This window comes from Camelus bactrianus, chromosome 3 (assembly GCF_048773025.1).
Source record: "Camelus bactrianus isolate YW-2024 breed Bactrian camel chromosome 3, ASM4877302v1, whole genome shotgun sequence".
Classification (NCBI taxonomy): Eukaryota; Metazoa; Chordata; class Mammalia; order Artiodactyla; family Camelidae; genus Camelus; species Camelus bactrianus.
In genome coordinates this window covers 100115609-100132865 of record NC_133541.1, presented here as the reverse complement: position 1 = coordinate 100132865, position 17257 = coordinate 100115609, and the positions used below count along the sequence as shown (strand labels likewise).

Sequence of the window (17257 nt, the reverse complement as noted above, 5' to 3'; positions counted from 1 at the left end):
TCTTTAAAACCTTATAAAAAGGGGGATTGTTACTGAAACACCACAATGCAAAGCGATTATCGCCAATACGCTAAGTAAATTTTAAGGATAGTTGCAAATGTAAGTAAAGGAACTAGTACCAAGAGAATTTATATCTAAAAGGATACTATAATTAACTATAAAACCATAATTTAAAACGAAAGAAGAAGAGAGGAAAATGTTAAACATCTAATATTAAAGGCCCGACAAAAAATAGCTGTAAAATTTTTGAGACTCACGGTGTCTGTAGAGATGGGGTCCTGAGGCTGGCTGGGACTGAAGGCCATGAGGTCCGTCTTGGGCAGTCCCTCCCCAAAGCACACCCTCTGCTGCCTCTGCTGCAAGGAAGACCAGCTCCCCACCGCGCTGGAGCACACCAGCCTGGGCTTCCCGGGCCCGCACGCGCCCTCTCTGGGCGGCGCCGAGCAGCGCAGCGCCGTGTACAGCAGCAGCGTGAGCACAAACAGGCTGGACACCGCGCAGATGGCGACGATCAGGTACACGTTCACATCCACCAGAGCCGCCTCCGCTCCAGCGGCGCCCGTCGACGCCCGCGAAGAGGCCTTGGGCGCCTGGCCGCTGTCCTCCAGCGACAGCAGCACGGTGGCCGTGGCCGTCAGCGCCGGCTCGCCGTGGTCCTTCACCAGCACCAGCAGGCGCTGGCGTGGCGCGTCCGCCTCGTCCAGGGCGCGCGTCGTGCTGATCTCGCCCGTGTACAGCCCCACGCGGAACGGGCTGCGCGCGGCCCCCGCCGCCGCCTGCAGCTCGTACGACAGCCACGCGTTGTAGCCCGAGTCCGCGTCCACCGCACGCACCTTCGCCACCACGTGGCCCGCGCCCACCGACCGCGCCACCAGCTGGCTCACCGCGCCGGCCCCGCCCCCAGGCCCGGGTGGCAGCAGCGCGGGCGCGTTGTCGTTCTCGTCCAGCACGAACACCTGCAGCGTCACGTTGCTGCCCAGAGGCGGCACGCCCGCGTCGCGCGCGCTCACCTGGAACTGCAGCAGCTCCAGCTCCTCGTGGTCCAGCGGCTGCAGCGCGTACACCTTGCCGCTCTCCGCGTGCACAGACACGTAGCTCGACAGCGCTCGCTCGCCCACCCGCCGCTCCACCAGCGAGTAGGACACGAGCGCGTTCTCCTGCGCGTCCGCGTCCCGCGCCGACACGGTGAAGATGTGGCAGCCGGGCGGGTTGTTCTCCTTCACGAACACCGTGTACTCGGGCTGCGCGAACGTGGGCGCGTTGTCGTTCACGTCGGCCACGTCCACGGACACGCTGGCCGTGGCCGACAGCGAAGGTGAGCCCCTGTCCTGCGCGATCACCACCATCACATAGTTCGCCATGCTTTCTCGGTCCAGGGTTCTGTCCAGCACCAGCGAATAGTAATTCTTGAAGGTGGACACCAGCTTGAAGGGAACGTGGGGCGACAGGGTACAAGATACCTGCCCATTGATACTGGAGTCGAGGTCGGACACACTTATCAAGGCGATGACCGTGCCCAGTGGAGCGTCTTCTCTGATTGGAAGTGACAAAGACTTGAATTCCATTACTGGGACATTATCATTGGTGTCTTCAATTTCCACCATAACTGTACAATGGCCAGAGAGTGGGGGCTGCCCCTTATCAATGCCCTCTACAAGAATTTCATAGGATTTACTTTCTTCAAAATCAATATATTCCTTTACCATAATTTCTCCAGTAATCCCATCTATGTAGAACTTGGATTTCACATTTGGTAAAATATCAGTCGAAAATGAATAAATAATGTCCCCATTCGAGCCTTCATCTAAATCTGAGGCATTAAGTTTAATTACCAACGTTCCATTAGGAACATTTTCTGGTAATTTCACTGTATAGAGTGTTTTGTCGAAAGCTGGGGCGTTGTCATTGGCGTCCAGCACTTTGACGAGTAACTGAACGGTGCCAGTCAGCTCAGGTTTGCCGCCATCAGTGGCGGTGAGCACTAAAAAAATCTCTGGAGCTTCTTCTCTGTCTAAAGGTTTCCTCAATACTAGCCCAAGACGTTTCACCCGCTTGTCATTGGATGGGTTTTCCAGCGAGAAATACTCATTAGGGCTCAGTGTGTGTGTCAGCAGAGCGTTGGCCCCAATATCTGCATCGGAGGCGCCCTCTAGTGGAAACCGGGAGTCAAGCGGCCTGGATTCAGCCATAAACAGATTCTTTTGTGTTCCGGGGAACACAGGCGGATTGTCGTTAATGTCTTTCACATCCACCTCCACATGGAACACCTGCAGTGGCCTGTCCACGATCACCTCCAGGTGGATGCTGCACTCCGCGTTCCGCCCGCACAGCTCCTCCCGGTCGATCCGAGAATTCACAAACAAAATGCCATTCTGCAGATTTACCTCCAGAAGGTCCTCGCGTCCTCTGGACGCCACCTGGAACAGGCGCGGCACCAGCTCCACAACCTCCAGCCCCAGGTCCTGAGCGATACGGCCCACGAAGGTGCCGTGTTTGGCCTCCTCCGGGATGGAGTAGCGAACCTGGCCGCTCCCCGCCTTCCAAGCTGCGAGGAACAGAAGTGAGAGCAGCAGACCCCGGGATTCCTGGCCGCTTCCCCAGGAAAACTCCATCTCAAGCCCGCAGTGCTTTGTTCTCAGTAAGGGGATCTTATTTCAAAATCCAAAGATCTCCTAACCGTTCAGTCCACTGCCACTGCATCCTCCATTTTTCAGCATCTGGATGGTGAATGTAGCTTCTTTACAATAAGAATAGGAGGGATTTTCTTTCTTTCTTTCCCTGTCAGGTCAATTTTATGGTACAGAGCGACATCATGTGGCTCCAAACCGTAAGTAATAGATTGTAGAAATCCATACTGTAAACTGCTGTGTTAATTATTCTTTCAGCTATTCCACTTACTTTAACACCACTGGAGAATAGACTCACATTTTGTCCTACTGAGGTACACATTTTGCACTACTGATTGAGTGTGATCCCTAATTTCACTGCAGGTGTAGCTTTTACTTCAGTGGAAATATTTTTTTCAGAGTATTTGGGTATTTACAGAGACCCAACTGTAGTTAACATAATACTTTGTAAATAAACAATTGGTAACATGTTTGTTAGGAAAATTCATGACAAGTTTTTTGTTCCTGAGAGTAAAGAAAGGTAGTTATTAGTGGTGATGCACTCTTCATTGTTGGATTTTACATTCCTGGTGTTGAAGACTTCAGAGAACCCATCTCTAGAAAAACCCTGATCTCAAAAGTCAGTCATTGAAAGGGAAGTTCAAAAATGTTTGAAAAAGGAAGCAAAGACCATCAGCATTTAATTGAAAGTCTTCCTTAAATCATCTAAGGGCCAAGGGCAAGGAAGTTTTAACAAAGAAGTAGGATGCTGCAGAATTTGTGTTGAAAATATTCCAGATTATTCCCTGGAATCCATTCACCTCCCATGGGCAAGATTGTTATTCTCACTTTGTCTTTTATGGTTTATAAATAGTTGCCTGTTCACCAGGATCTTAATATGCCTAAACTTCTATTTTCTCCTACAGTGCTCATAGGAGAGGTGGACAATTTCTGGCTTCCAATAACTTGTTTTTTGCTAAACCAATATACTCATTTCATTCCTTGCCTAGGTAATATTCATCATTTACAAACGCTTCTCAAAGCAGTTTCCTCCATTCTATAACCATTTGGAACTTTCTTGATCAATAAAGGCTTTCATGATTAAACCAACTGAGCAGGCATTTTTACTTTCTTTTAAACTATATCATCCAGATCAAGTCACTTGGGCCACTTATTACATTAATTTCTGTTTGGTAGGTATTAGGGTATGTATGCCTAATCCTCCTTTTCTGTAATATAAATTTTTAAAGGGAGTATTTGTGTCATAATAGTTTAATAGCTCAGAATATTTACTATTTGATGAAATATTACCAAATAGAATGGTTGGGTTTTCTTCAATTGCCTAATAAATGCATTAAATTAGGGTGGTTAGTCAGGAAAATATGATGTCTCAGCAGGCTCTATAGTTTCCCAGAGGCACAAAAATATTTTCCTTAGACATTGCTCTAATTAAGATATATTTCAATGTCCATATTGAAAACCTAGATTTTAGCTTAGTTTTCATTCCAGTTCTTGCCAATTATGATCTATGAGACATTAGGAATTCTAATGGTTTATAAAGAATTCCCAATCAATAGAGCACGACATATTTTCCTGACATAAAGAAACTTAATATAGAAGGACATAATGGTAGCTATTTTCAAAATTTCTTTGCCTCTTATGTTCATAAAACTCTTACCCCATGGATATCTAGGACAAAAAACTCAATGTAGTGAAAATAGTTCTAGGCCTCTATTCTATGAGGAGCCACACACACATAATTAAAATTAAAGCATAATTATAATTAAAGCGTAGATCAAAATAGTTTCACTGTTTGAGGACCCAAACTGTAGATTTGTTTAAAATGATCAGTATCAAACAAGCTGAAAGAAAGTGAAAAGCACTCCCTGTCCATTTACTTCATTTTGCAGAAATTAAGTGCATAGATGAGGAATGCAACAGAATAGAAAGGATATTTATTTGGGAACTATTCAGTATTTACCTGGTACAGTGGCAACACATCTCTAAATGGAAAAACTCCAAAGTCTTTAAAATGTCTTATTAGCTGAGAATCTTATTAGTTAAGGATTTGAAGAGGAGAGCTGTATTTGAAGTCCCATATCCTGTGAGACAAGAACTTTGGATGACCCTATTATTCACAATAGGATGAAAATGAGGCCTAATAAAATAATGAACCAAGGTCGGACATGCTGTAGCTAATACTTGATGGACAGGAGGCAGAAAAGGACAGTGCCAGAAAGAGGAAATTAAAATGGAAAAGGGAAGGATTATCTCTATTTTATATGCTAGCCCTTCCCACAATGTCACTGAGTATTAACCAGGTTTCAGCAAGGAAACTTGAACAAGGAAGTAGGAAGTTGTAGTATATAATTCATGTGGGAAAGTATTCCATATAATTGTATATACTGGAAACCCATTCATCTCCTATGAACAAGACTGGTATCTTCATTTTGTCTCTTATCATTTAGAAATACTTGCCCATTCTCTAGTCACTAATACACCTAAGCTTTGGTTTCTACTGGCAAATAACTTCAATAGGAGTCCACCTATTTATACAGGAACTGACAAACTACCAAATAGGAGAATGAATGAAAAATATTTCACTTCTACTTATTTGGAACTTTGTTCTTACTATATAATCCACATTAATACGCAAGTTGGTATTCAGAGAAATGTCACTAGTAATGACATTCACTTATTGAACTTTTTGGATATTAGCACCTTAATACTGTATATAAAAGAAATTAATGATTTAAAAGTTTTGTTAGAGAATAGTTTTTAACTTAGATATACAGTATTCTCCAAACTATTCAGGTAGAAAATAACAACTTAAAAAATTAATAATAGTCTTTCTAAATGATGATATATTAAAGGGATTATTCAAATTTCACTTCCTATTGATTTCTTAATGCATACTAATAAAAGTAGTGAGAAACTGAAGGTGAGAAAAGATACAGTTCTAAAAGCAATAAATTTATATTTCTGGGTTTTTTTACGCAATTGGAAAATTAGCAACAATGAACAGTATTGCTAAATGTGAGCATAAGGATTAAAAACAATTATGTTCAAGTAGGAAAGAGGAACTGAGACTCCAGAAAAATGAATAAGTAAAAGAGGCGCCATAGGAGACAACAGGCTTAATACACTATAAAAAGCATAATGAAAGAGAAGTGGTCAACATTTAGGGTGAACTCATAAAATGGATCAGTGACATTTGAACTCACATTTAGTAGGAATTCCAAATGGAAAGAGTCATAAGCCACTGAAGCATTGTGCGGGGATTAGTACACCACAGTTTAAGTCCAATATTCTAAACAATGCAGTTTACCCAGGAAAATGTATTTGGTTTCTACCCAGATTTTTAGCAATAAAATAATCCTACACCGATTAAAAACAAACAAACAAACAAAAAACTGTAAGTATGGTTCTCACTACCTATTGCTGATTTGCTTCAAAAACATTAGTCACAAGAAATTCAAATATTTTAACCGCAACGCCAGTACCTGAAAAACTCTATTGTCAGAAACAAGAGTAAGTAACTGTTAAAACGTTTTCAAAGGAGTAAACTTTTGAGGAATTGAAAACAAAGAGTTTTTAAAAATTACTCACTATGGCTGGAATATCAGCGTCTACATCAGGGTGCTCTTCTCCATCTGCACTAATGGGGCCGGCTGGAAGGCTGGGACTGAAGGCCATGAGGTCCGTCTTGGGCGGCCCCTCCCCAGAACACACCCTCTGCCGCCTCTGCTGCGAGTAAGACCAGCTCCCCACCGCGCTGGAGCACACCAGCCTGGGCTTCCCGGGCCTGCACGCGCCCTCGCTGGGCGGCGCCGAGCACCGCAGCGCCGTGTACAGCAGCAGCGTGAGCACAAACAGGCTGGACACCGCGCAGATGGCGACGATCAGGTACACGTTCACATCCACCAGAGCCGCCTCCGCTCCAGCGGCGCCCGTCGACGCCCGCGAAGAGGCCTTGGGCGCCTGGCCGCTGTCCTCCAGCGACAGCAGCACGGTGGCCGTGGCCGTCAGCGCCGGCTCGCCGTGGTCCTTCACCAGCACCAGCAGGCGCTGGCGTGGCGCGTCCGCCTCGTCCAGGGCGCGCGTCGTGCTGATCTCGCCCGTGTACAGCCCCACGCGGAACGGGCTGCGCGCGGCCCCCGCCGCCGCCTGCAGCTCGTACGACAGCCACGCGTTGTAGCCCGAGTCCGCGTCCACCGCGCGCACCTTCGCCACCACGTGGCCCGCGCCCACCGACCGCGCCACCAGCTGGCTCACCGCGCCGGCCACGCCCCCAGGCCCGGGTGGCAGCAGCGCGGGCGCGTTGTCGTTCTCGTCCAGCACGAACACCTGCAGCGTCACGTTGCTGCCCAGAGGCGGCACGCCCGCGTCGCGCGCGCTCACCTGGAACTGCAGCAGCTCCAGCTCCTCGTGGTCCAGCGGCTGCAGCGCATACACCTTGCCGCTCTCCGCGTGCACAGACACGTAGCTCGACAGCGCTCGCTCGCCCACCCGCCGCTCCACCAGCGAGTAGGACACGAGCGCGTTCTCCTGCGCGTCTGCGTCCCGCGCCGACACGGTGAAGATGTGGCAGCCGGGCGGGTTGTTCTCCTTCACGAACACCGTGTACTCGGGCTGCGCGAACGTGGGCGCGTTGTCGTTCACGTCGGCCACGTCCACGGACACGCTGGCCGTGGCCGACAGCGAAGGTGAGCCCCTATCCCTCGCTGTCACAATCACCTCATAGTTCGCCACTCTCTCACGGTCCAAAGAGCTGTCCAGCACCAGCGAATAGTAATTCTTGAAGGTGGACACCAGTTTGAAGGGATTATGAAGGTTCAGGGTGCAGATCACCTGCCCGTTGGCACCAGTGTCGCGGTCAGACACTGTGATGAGGGCAATTACGGTGCCCAATGGAGCATCCTCTGGGATGGGAAGTGAAAGAGAGGTGATTGAGATTTCTGGTGTGTTATCATTGATGTCTACAAGTTTTACTGTAATTTTACAGTGCCCAGACATTGATGGAGTTCCGTTGTCATACGCAATGACTTGAATCTCGTAGGATTTCATTTCTTCATAATCTAACTGTCCCTTAGTTCTGATTTCCCCTGAACTAGGATCTATTTTGAACTTGGTCGTTATAGTTGGGGGCACATCACTACTAAATGAATACATAATCTCGCTGTTTGATCCTTCATCTGCATCAGAAGAATTTAGTTTAATCACTAACGTCCCATTTGCGGTATTTTCTAACAACTGTACTTTGTAAACTGATTGATCAAAAGTAGGCTCGTTATCATTCACATCTAATACCTTAATAAGCAACTGAACGGTGCCGGTGAGCTCAGGTTTGCCTCCATCAGTAGCCACCAGTAATAAATTAACTTCGGCAGTTTCCTCTCTGTCCAGAGATTTCCTTAGCACAAGAGACAAAGACTGGCTTAGTTCATCATTTGTCTGTACGTCTAGAAAGAAAAACTCACTGGAGCTAAGCTTGTAGGAAAGAAGAGCGTTTACTCCAATATCTGCATCAGATGCCCCCTCTAGAGGAAACCTCGAGTCAAGCAGCCTGGATTCGTGAAACCGGATAGTCTTTACTGCCATAGGAAATATTGGCGGATTATCGTTAATGTCCTTCACCTCCACCTCCACGTGGAACACCTGCAGTGGCCTGTCCACGATCACCTCCAGGTGGATGCTGCACTCCGCGTTCCGCCCGCACAACTCCTCCCGGTCGATCCGAGAATTCACAAACAAAATGCCATTCTGCAGATTTACCTCCAGAAGGTCCCCGCGGCCTTTGGATGCCACCCGGAACAGGCGCGGCACCAGCTCCGCCACCTCCAGCCCCAGGTCCTGGGCGATGCGACCCACGAAGGTGCCGTGTTTGGCCTCCTCCGGGACCGAGTAGTGAACCTGACCACTCCCAGCTGCCCCTGCAGCAAGGAGCAGAAACGAGAGTAGCAGACGCCTGATATCCACCGCCCTACTCTTAGAAGACACCATTACCAATCCCCAGTAAGTTGATCAAACTAGACTATCATGTTTTGCAAAATTTAAAATATTGTCCTCTAGTCTCTGCTCAAGTCCTGCTGCTTCTCTTATTGTTCCGCCTCTCTGGAGTGACAATGGGGCTCTGGGTATTTTTTTTTCCTAGAGAATTCTCTGTGGTAGACAGCGACATCATGTGGCCAAAATGTAGGCGCTACTGTTCTGTAGATTTGAACTAAACAATAGTCCGGTTCAGTGACAGTTTTCACCTAGGAAAAGTATTTATTTTAAACTCTGAAATGTATAATTTCCGCTTTTTATTGTGTTAAAATATAACAAAGATTTCCATATCACGCACTTTTAAGTATACAGTTTAGTATGTTAAGTATATTCACATTGTTGTGAAACAGATCTTCAGAACTTTTCATCTTTCAAACATGAACCTCTATACTCATTAGAAACCAACTTCCCTTTTCCACCACCACACCGGACCCCTCTAACCACCATTCTACTTTCTGTTTCTATGAATTTGACTCCTCTAGGTGCCTCACATAAGTGGAATCTTATAGCATTTTTCTGTGACTGGATTATATCACTTAGCATAGTGTCCTTAAGGTTCATCCATGTTGTAGCATATGATGGATTTCCTTCCTTTGTAAGGCTGAGTAATATTCCAATATATGTATATTCCACATTTTGTTTATCCATTCATCCATTTGTCCATGGAAACTTGGGTTGCTTCCACCTCTTAGCTGTTGTAAATAGTGCAGTTATAAGTATGATGAGAAAATACCCTGAGATTTTCAATTCTTTTGAATATAAAAGAATTTTTTTCTGTTTCTTCAAAAAAAAGCACACACGATCAAAGGGCATTTTAGTCAATGAAAATACATGTATATAATCCATTCTTGGGATTTTTGTGATTTAATTTTGTTTTCTGAACTGTTTGCAGATGTTTAGAAATTAATGATTTATTTATTCCTCATTTGGATAATCTATTCTTAGGAATAGATACCTTTTCTACTACATTTGGATTTTCATTCAAGAACAAACAACTGATATCTTTTTAATGTTAATTATTTGAGATTATCTTGTTTTAATAATTTTAGCTGTCCACTTCACACACAAAGAATATGAAAATATGATGAATATAATATAGGAATGAATTAAAATAAATTGAGTGTGTGTCAGTGTTCAAAATGCATTAGAGTTATTTTTCAGCTGCTCTAAGGAGGTCTCAAACTTTTTTCGGCATAGAGGAAAACAAAATTAATTGCAAGATTTACAGTGTCCATAAAAGAAAATCAAAATCCTTGCTAAAGAAAAACTAGAAAACTGGTACTGGAAACAATGCTAATTTCTCCCCTGAGTTTTATGTCTTAAGATACTTACTCACACCTTCTATAGAAGTGTATACTTATATTAATCATACTCCATCTATGAACTCCGGGCAAACTGACTTCAGCAAAAAAGCACAGCATCATTTATTGTCTTATTCACGGAAATGGACAATTATTTACTGGTTTCAGGCAGAGCTGGATATATACACTTTAATAATGCCATAAGGAAAGTATCTCCACGTTTATAATACTTTTACATTTGATGGCAAGATGGCAAAAGTAGCTTATAGGCTACCTATTTTCAGGCTACAATGAATGACTCTCAATAGAAAGTGTCCTTTTCCTAAAAGCTCCAGCAAAAATCCTAGAATAACACTTCCTTTCACCCAGTTTAGAAGACATATCTTTTCTTCAGCCAATAGTTGTGATGATTCTCACACTGGCCAGACCTGGGTTGTTTATTCATTCCTGAAGCCAGAAAATGAAATCAGCCATGCCTAAATTATGTGGACTGAAAATGAGGAGCTTGGTTCTTGTGAAGGCCAATGAAAGGACTCATGTACCCTGTTCCTCTGGGAGCTTAAACTGATTGCACATAGCAACAGCCATTTTATGATGACATAGTTGCAATGCAACTAAATATTGGTAACACACAGTAGTTTTTATATAATCAGTGGTCACATATCTGCTACTGTTGACACATTAAGGAATTATATCTAGAATCCAGATGTTAGCTCTAGGAAACATGGCTCGCTTGGGATAATTTTTGCAATCCTATAAAGGTAATTTTGCTGGATTTTCAGAATGATGCATCTAAAGGTATGAAGAATATTCTGCTGTTATTTGGGGTTTCTGAGGACCTAGAATGTCTCTCTCCCTCACTCAGAGAGAGCGTAACACTGCCAGAAATCCAGGCACATTTCCCCCAAAGGGGAAAGGAGACTGAGAAGCCATACTCAACAAATACTACCCAGGTACAGATAAAAAGTGATGTCAATCTCTGTGTATCCACAGTGCTTTGAACAGTAGCCCCCAAAAGATATATCTACCAAGAACCTCAGAATATGACTTAATTTGGAATATCTTTACAGATATAATTAAGGTAACCTTAACCCTAACCCTAACATCATTCTAGATTTGGCTGGGCCACAAATCAATGAGAGGTGTCCTTATGTGAGACAGAAAAAGAGAAGATACACAGAGACACAGGAAGGAAGGAAATGTGAAGACTGAGGCAGAATGCCAGGAACCACCAGAAAATGGAAGAGGCAAGGAAGAGTTCCCCCCTAGAGTCTTGTTTCAAGCCCCCAAGTTTGTGGTAATTTGTTGCAGCAGCCTTATGAAACTAATATAGTATCTACTGCTAAAATTACACCCTTTGCATTTATCAAAGAAAATTGTCATTTCCTTATGGTTTGTGTGTTAGAGCATTCATTCTTCAAAAATCTTCATCCAAGTCTTTCACAAAACTACAACAAATCCCCAGAAAGAAAAAAATCAAGAAGGGGAAATGGATGCTAGGCAACAACAACAAAAAAAAAGGTGCCTAAAACAATTTAAATTCAGTTTACTATTTTTCTTTTCCTAATTTTTATATATAAGAAAAAGAAATCACTACACAATAATTTTTTTCCCATAGAATCCAAGTTATCAAACCTGCTTAGTGGTCAGATATCTTAGTAAAAAGGTCAATAATAATGTTCTCCTATTATAATAGAGAATGAAATTTTTGGTTGTTCTTAGATCCATAATGCATCAACCTAAAATTCTGTTTTGACAGTGATCCCAGTGTAATTGTGTGAAGGTATGCATGAATCTCTACAGGCCAAATTTAAAAGATTATTGATATTCATCAAATGATATTAAATTCCATAAATAATCTTATTGTTAAACTCTCAGTGAAGCACTGTTAGATAATTGATTTTTCAATCTATATAAATCCTTGAAGAAACAAGTTGTGCCATTCTAGCTTCAAATGCCAGCCTCTAACTCAAGTTTTTTTTGGCTTCATAGAAGAAAATATATGTTTACCTTCTCCATACTGCTTATGATTTTCAGTTTGGCCTCAAAAATTTAGGGGGTCATTTTCCCCTTTCCAGGGCATTTTTCATCTACTTGATTACATTTTCCTTTAATTGAGGCAATGAGAATTACACATAGTTTTCTGAGTGCAATTTGCATAAAGAAGGAAAGCCTTGTACACCAAAGACTGACACATTGTAATTGACTGTACTTCAATAAAAATAAATAGATAGATAAAAAGAAGTAAAAAGAAAGTTAAATATGTGAGGCTAAACATTTAAAAAAAGAAAGGTTCATCTGCTTTGTTTCCAGAAAACTTGCTAATAATAGTCAGCATTATATGCCTATTTTTAAAACATCACAAATAGGATGAGATCCTCCTTTATACACACCTTGGTTAGACAAAGAAAACTGAAAAAAAAAACAGTATTATACTAAATCCAAGTCTTTTCATAACCCAACTGTTATTTTAAATAGGTTACAATGTGGTCCCCTTGAAGCCAGGGACCTGGTCTATCTTGTTCACTATTGCTGGGTCCCTAAGTTCTACAGGATGGCTCTCCATGTGTGTTTGTGGAATGGATCCATGAGTAAATATTGAGTGTCTGTAGAGGAGCTCCCAAGCCTGGAGAATAATATCATTAGCAAAAGTAGCCTTGGGGATATAGTAATGTGAACTGGGGAAGAGAAATTATTTTGTGATTCCTTAATCTATCTTTACCAATTTTATAATCTTGCAAAGTTTATCTCATATTTAAAAGAACTGGAAACTTTTCTTGGCAGCCTGACTAGATTCATTGACTGATTGCTGCTTTTTGTCAAAAGGCTGGATGGGAATGATAATTAATATTTGAAAGGTTACAGAAACATGCTAACAGCCTATTTCTTGCAACACTCTAAGCAACAGCTTTGTATCAATTCAAATCTTTGGAAACTTAACTACCAAATTATACTAATTTCTTATAGAATGTTTTCACAAGAGGGACTTTCATGATACTTTTTCTGTATGTTCATTTGAATGTTTGCAAGCAAAAATATGTTCATTTAATACTTGTGTAACTTCAGAATTAAATATAGAATATACAGTTTAACATTATGCTCTTGACTTAGTGACTAGCAAATATAATAATATCTATAACAAATATGTCTTAACTGGTTTTGCAAATCTGCTATGACCATACTGTTCTGTATATTGCTAAACCCTTACACAATGATCAGTAATCAACTCTTCAAATTTAGTAGGAAGAAGGTTTTTTTCCTCTCTTGAATAATCAGTATGAAGAATTTCCCTTCGTTTTTATTTCTTAGATCTCTGTGTTTACTTCTGGGAAGGTATTAGGTTTGCAGTCAGCCTGTGCTTGCTTTTTTGATAAATTGCTCCTACTCTTCTCTTGAGCTTTTTACTCTGGCTTTTAAACAGATTTTTCATTGCTTTTGCAAACTTCCTTGATTTTAAGCTATCTTAAACATTGTGTGAAAGGAAATGAAGTGCATTAGAACAAGCAATTTTTGCAAATCCTTGGGAAATTTGGAGAAAACTTAGTAAAAATACCAAATTCAGCTTTTTTGATGCTCAGCACCTTCATCAGTAAAGTGAGGCTGAAGTATGCACATCACAAAGTTATTGGAAAGGTTGACAGAAGTAAAAATAAAAGGTTTTAGAACAGTTGTGAGTAAATGGAAAATGCTCAATAAGTGTTTCCTAACCAGATCCTATAATACAAATTCATTCCACATTAAGCTGTCTAGACCCAGGAGAACTCAAAGTCGTTGGCATCAGGATACAGACCATAACAAAAATGAAGAAATACATGTATGTTTTCACATAAAAATTAAAATTTCATCCTATAAATAAATTACTATAAATTTGAATTACTTTTACTTAAAACGATTTTTTTATTGCTCACTTTGAAGCTTGAAATCTTACAGGAAGTAAGATGGTTCTGTAACTTTGCCTATAATTTTTTGTTCAGTGCTTGGAATTTCATTACGAGATAAAAATAAACCTGAAAATGTCACTGTATTTGACTACGTTAAGATCCTGTATTAAATATGATCAAAGCTACTTAATATTTCAGTATTCTTTCAAAAGTATCCTACTATTTGAATAAAGGAATATGACAAACTGTCCCTACATTAGTTTTTTTTTTCTCTTTCCAAGCTCCACTCAAGATGCAGCTGTAAGTAATAGAGTAAATACCTACGATAAATGGTAAAATTTGTTTCGATTTTAGTAAACACTTTGAATATATCTCTTAAAGTGACATTTGAAAAGATAGTTAGACAAGTAAAATTTAAAAAAATTAAAGCCAAAGCTTAAAAGTTGAACTTACATTACCAGAAAGATCGGATTTTGTTTCTGGATGTTCATTTCCTTCCGACGGGTTCAGACCTGGAGAAAGACTGGGGCTGAAGGCCATGAGGTCCGTCTTGGGCGGCCCCTCCCCAGAACACACCCTCTGCCGCCTCTGCTGCGAATAAGACCAGCTCCCCACCGCGCTGGAGCACACCAGCCTGGGCTTCCCGGGCCCGCACGCGCCCTCGCTGGGCGGCGCCGAGCACCGCAGCGCCGTGTACAGCAGCAGCGTGAGCACAAACAGGCTGGACACCGCGCAGATGGCGATGATCAGATAAACGTTCACATCCACTAACTCTGTCTCTGTGCCCGCGAGACCCGCTGACGCCCGCGACGAGACCTTGGGCACCTGGCCGCTGTCCTCCAGTGACAGCAGCACGGTGGCCGTGGCCGTCAGCGCCGGCTCGCCGTGGTCCTTCACCAGCACCAGCAGGCGCTGGCGTGGCGCGTCCGCCTCGTCCAGGGCGCGCGTCGTGCTGATCTCGCCCGTGTACAGCCCCACGCGGAACGGGCTGCGCGCGGCCCCCGCCGCCGCCTGCAGCTCGTACGACAGCCACGCGTTGTAGCCCGAGTCCGCGTCCACCGCGCGCACCTTCGCCACCACGTGGCCCGCGCCCACCGACCGCGCCACCAGCTGGCTCACCGCGCCGGCCACGCCCCCAGGCCCGGGTGGCAGCAGCGCGGGCGCGTTGTCGTTCTCGTCCAGCACGAACACCTGCAGCGTCACGTTGCTGCCCAGAGGCGGCACGCCCGCGTCGCGCGCGCTCACCTGGAACTGCAGCAGCTCCAGCTCCTCGTGGTCCAGCGGCTGCAGCGCGTACACCTTGCCGCTCTCCGCGTGCACAGACACGTAGCTCGACAGCGCTCGCTCGCCCACCCGCCGCTCCACCAGCGAGTAGGACACGAGCGCGTTCTCCTGCGCGTCTGCGTCCCGCGCCGACACGGTGAAGATGTGGCAGCCGGGCGGGTTGTTCTCCTTCACGAACACCGTGTACTCGGGCTGCGCGAACGTGGGCGCGTTGTCGTTCACGTCTGACACGTCCACGGACACTCTGGCGGTGGTTGACAGCGAAGGAGAGCCCCCGTCCCGTGCGGTCACCACTAATTTATAGACCGACACTTTCTCGCGGTCCAAGGAGCTGTCCACCACCAAAGAGTAATAATTCTTGAAGGTGGACACCAGCTTGAAGGGTACATGAGGCGTCAGGGTGCAGGTCACCTGCCCATTGACACCAGAGTCACGGTCGGACAAGGAGATGAAGGCAATGACGGTGCTGAGTGGAGAGTCCTCTCTGACTGGCAAAGACAGGGACGTGACCAGTAGTTCTGGAGCATTATCATTTACATCCAGCACTTTCACTAAAACTTTGCAGTGATTTGACATTGGAGGACTTCCTTTATCAACTGCTTTTACCTGAATTTCGTAGGATTTTGTTTCTTCATAATCCAGTCCACCAATTAGCCTAATTTCCCCTAAGCTGGAATCAATTTTGAAGGTTTTTTTGATGTTAAGAGTCACATCACTGCCAAAGGAAAAGACAATTTCGCCATTTACACCTTCGTCAGCGTCAGAGGCGTTCAGTGTGATCACTAACGTTCCATTTGCTGTAGTCTCTAATAAGTGTATTCTGTACACAGCCTGGGCAAACAATGGGGCATTATCATTAACGTCGAGCACCGTAATCAGCAGCTGAACTGTACCTTCCAGTACTGGTTTGCCCCCGTCGGTAGCTGTTAATAATAAATGAAGTTCTGGTGTTTCTTCTCTATCCAAAGACTTTCTCAATTCAAGCGAAAGTGACTTACTCATTTCATCACTTGCCTGTACATCCAAAGAGAAATAATCACTGGGGCTCAGGGTGTATGTTATCAAAGCGTTGGTACCAATGTCTGCATCAGCAGCGCCCTCTATCGGGAAGCGCGAATCCAGCAGTCTAGATTCGGGAATAAATAACCTTTGTTCTCTGGCTCTGAAGACCGGTGGATTATCGTTAATGTCCCTCACCTCCACCTCTACATGGAACACCTGCAGCGGCCTGTCCACGATCACCTCCAGGTGGATACTACATTCTGCGCTCCGCCCGCACAGCTCCTCCCGGTCGATCCGAGAATTCACAAACAAAATGCCATTCTGCAGATTTACCTCCAGAAGGTCCCCGCGGACTTTGGACACCACTCGGAACAGGCGGGGCACCAGCTCCGCCACCTCCAGCCCCAGGTCCTGAGCGATGCGGCCCACGAAGGTGCCGTGTTTGGCCTCCTCAGGGACTGAGTAGTGGATCTGACCGTTGCCGGCCTCCCAGGCTGCGAGGAGCAGAAGCGAGAGCAGCAGGCGCCGGGCTCCCTTGCCTCCTCTCCCAGCAAACAGCATCGCAAAAGCACTACACCTTTCGTACTACTCTCACTTTACTTTAAAATCTTGCTTTTTTTACTTCATATTTTCAATAATTTGTATCCTTACCGGTTTTGTCTTCTCTCGGGCGGTGACAAAATGGAGCTTCCTCCTTTAGTTTTTGATAATCACTACATTTCATTTGACCAGACTTTGTGGTATACAGCGACATCATGTGGCTAATGATGTAGATTTTAGATCCATTCACTGATGTCCAAAACAATCTCTATACTCATTTGCAATTTGTTCAATGCATTTTCAATTTTATGTCCTTTAAAAACAGAACATTTCAAATCTCACTTGAGAGTATGTAATTCAGTAGTATTTTGCTTTAGCTATTATCACAAAGATTTGGGAATTGGATTTTGGGAAAATCAAGATACATGTAAATAACCTCATATCTTTTTATTTAAAATTATTTATCAGCTCACATATTTCTATTATTAAATATTTGTAACTGAATACTGGAATTATAAAATAAGGTACTTAAACCACTAAAATTCACCTTATGCTAGGATAGTTTGGATGTTAATTTTTTAATGGTATATCATTA

The 17257-nt window shown here is 43.9% G+C and overlaps 3 protein-coding genes across 4 annotated transcripts in view; all 3 read right to left on the bottom strand.

The window, feature by feature from the left end:
- The window catches only part of LOC105061745 (protocadherin alpha-C2), a 161458-nt gene extending 144487 nt beyond the window's left edge, over positions 1-16971 (bottom strand). The window contains exons 1-2 of one of the 2 annotated variants that reach the window (XM_074360813.1): positions 14290-16971; positions 8911-9346 (exon numbers count right to left, since the gene is read on the bottom strand). In XM_074360813.1, coding sequence (XP_074216914.1) covers positions 9212-9346; positions 14290-16683 — 2529 coding nt within the window. In that variant the 5' untranslated portion in view covers positions 16684-16971 and the 3' untranslated portion in view covers positions 8911-9211. Of the gene's footprint in view, positions 1-8910; positions 9347-14289 lie in introns of those variants that run through there. The other variant, XM_074360811.1, reaches the window with a different exon arrangement.
- Positions 171-2627, bottom strand: LOC141577246 (protocadherin alpha-4-like). Its single transcript, XM_074361407.1, has one exon. The coding sequence runs from the start codon at positions 2610-2612 to the stop codon at positions 171-173; it is 2442 nt and encodes an 813-aa protein (XP_074217508.1). The 5' UTR covers positions 2613-2627.
- On the bottom strand, positions 6201-8700 carry LOC105082269 (protocadherin alpha-2-like). Its single transcript, XM_074354261.1, has one exon. It carries the CDS (start codon positions 8607-8609, stop codon positions 6201-6203), a length of 2409 nt encoding a protein of 802 aa, XP_074210362.1. The 5' UTR covers positions 8610-8700.
- Positions 16972-17257: the final 286 nt, after the last annotated feature.

Excerpts from the sequence above, each read along its gene's own strand:
- LOC141577246 (XM_074361407.1), bottom strand. The coding sequence starts at position 2,612 with ATGGAGTTTTCCTGGGGAAGCGGCCAGGAATCCCGGGGTCTGCTGCTC.
- LOC105082269 (XM_074354261.1), bottom strand. The coding sequence starts at position 8,609 with ATGGTGTCTTCTAAGAGTAGGGCGGTGGATATCAGGCGTCTGCTACTC.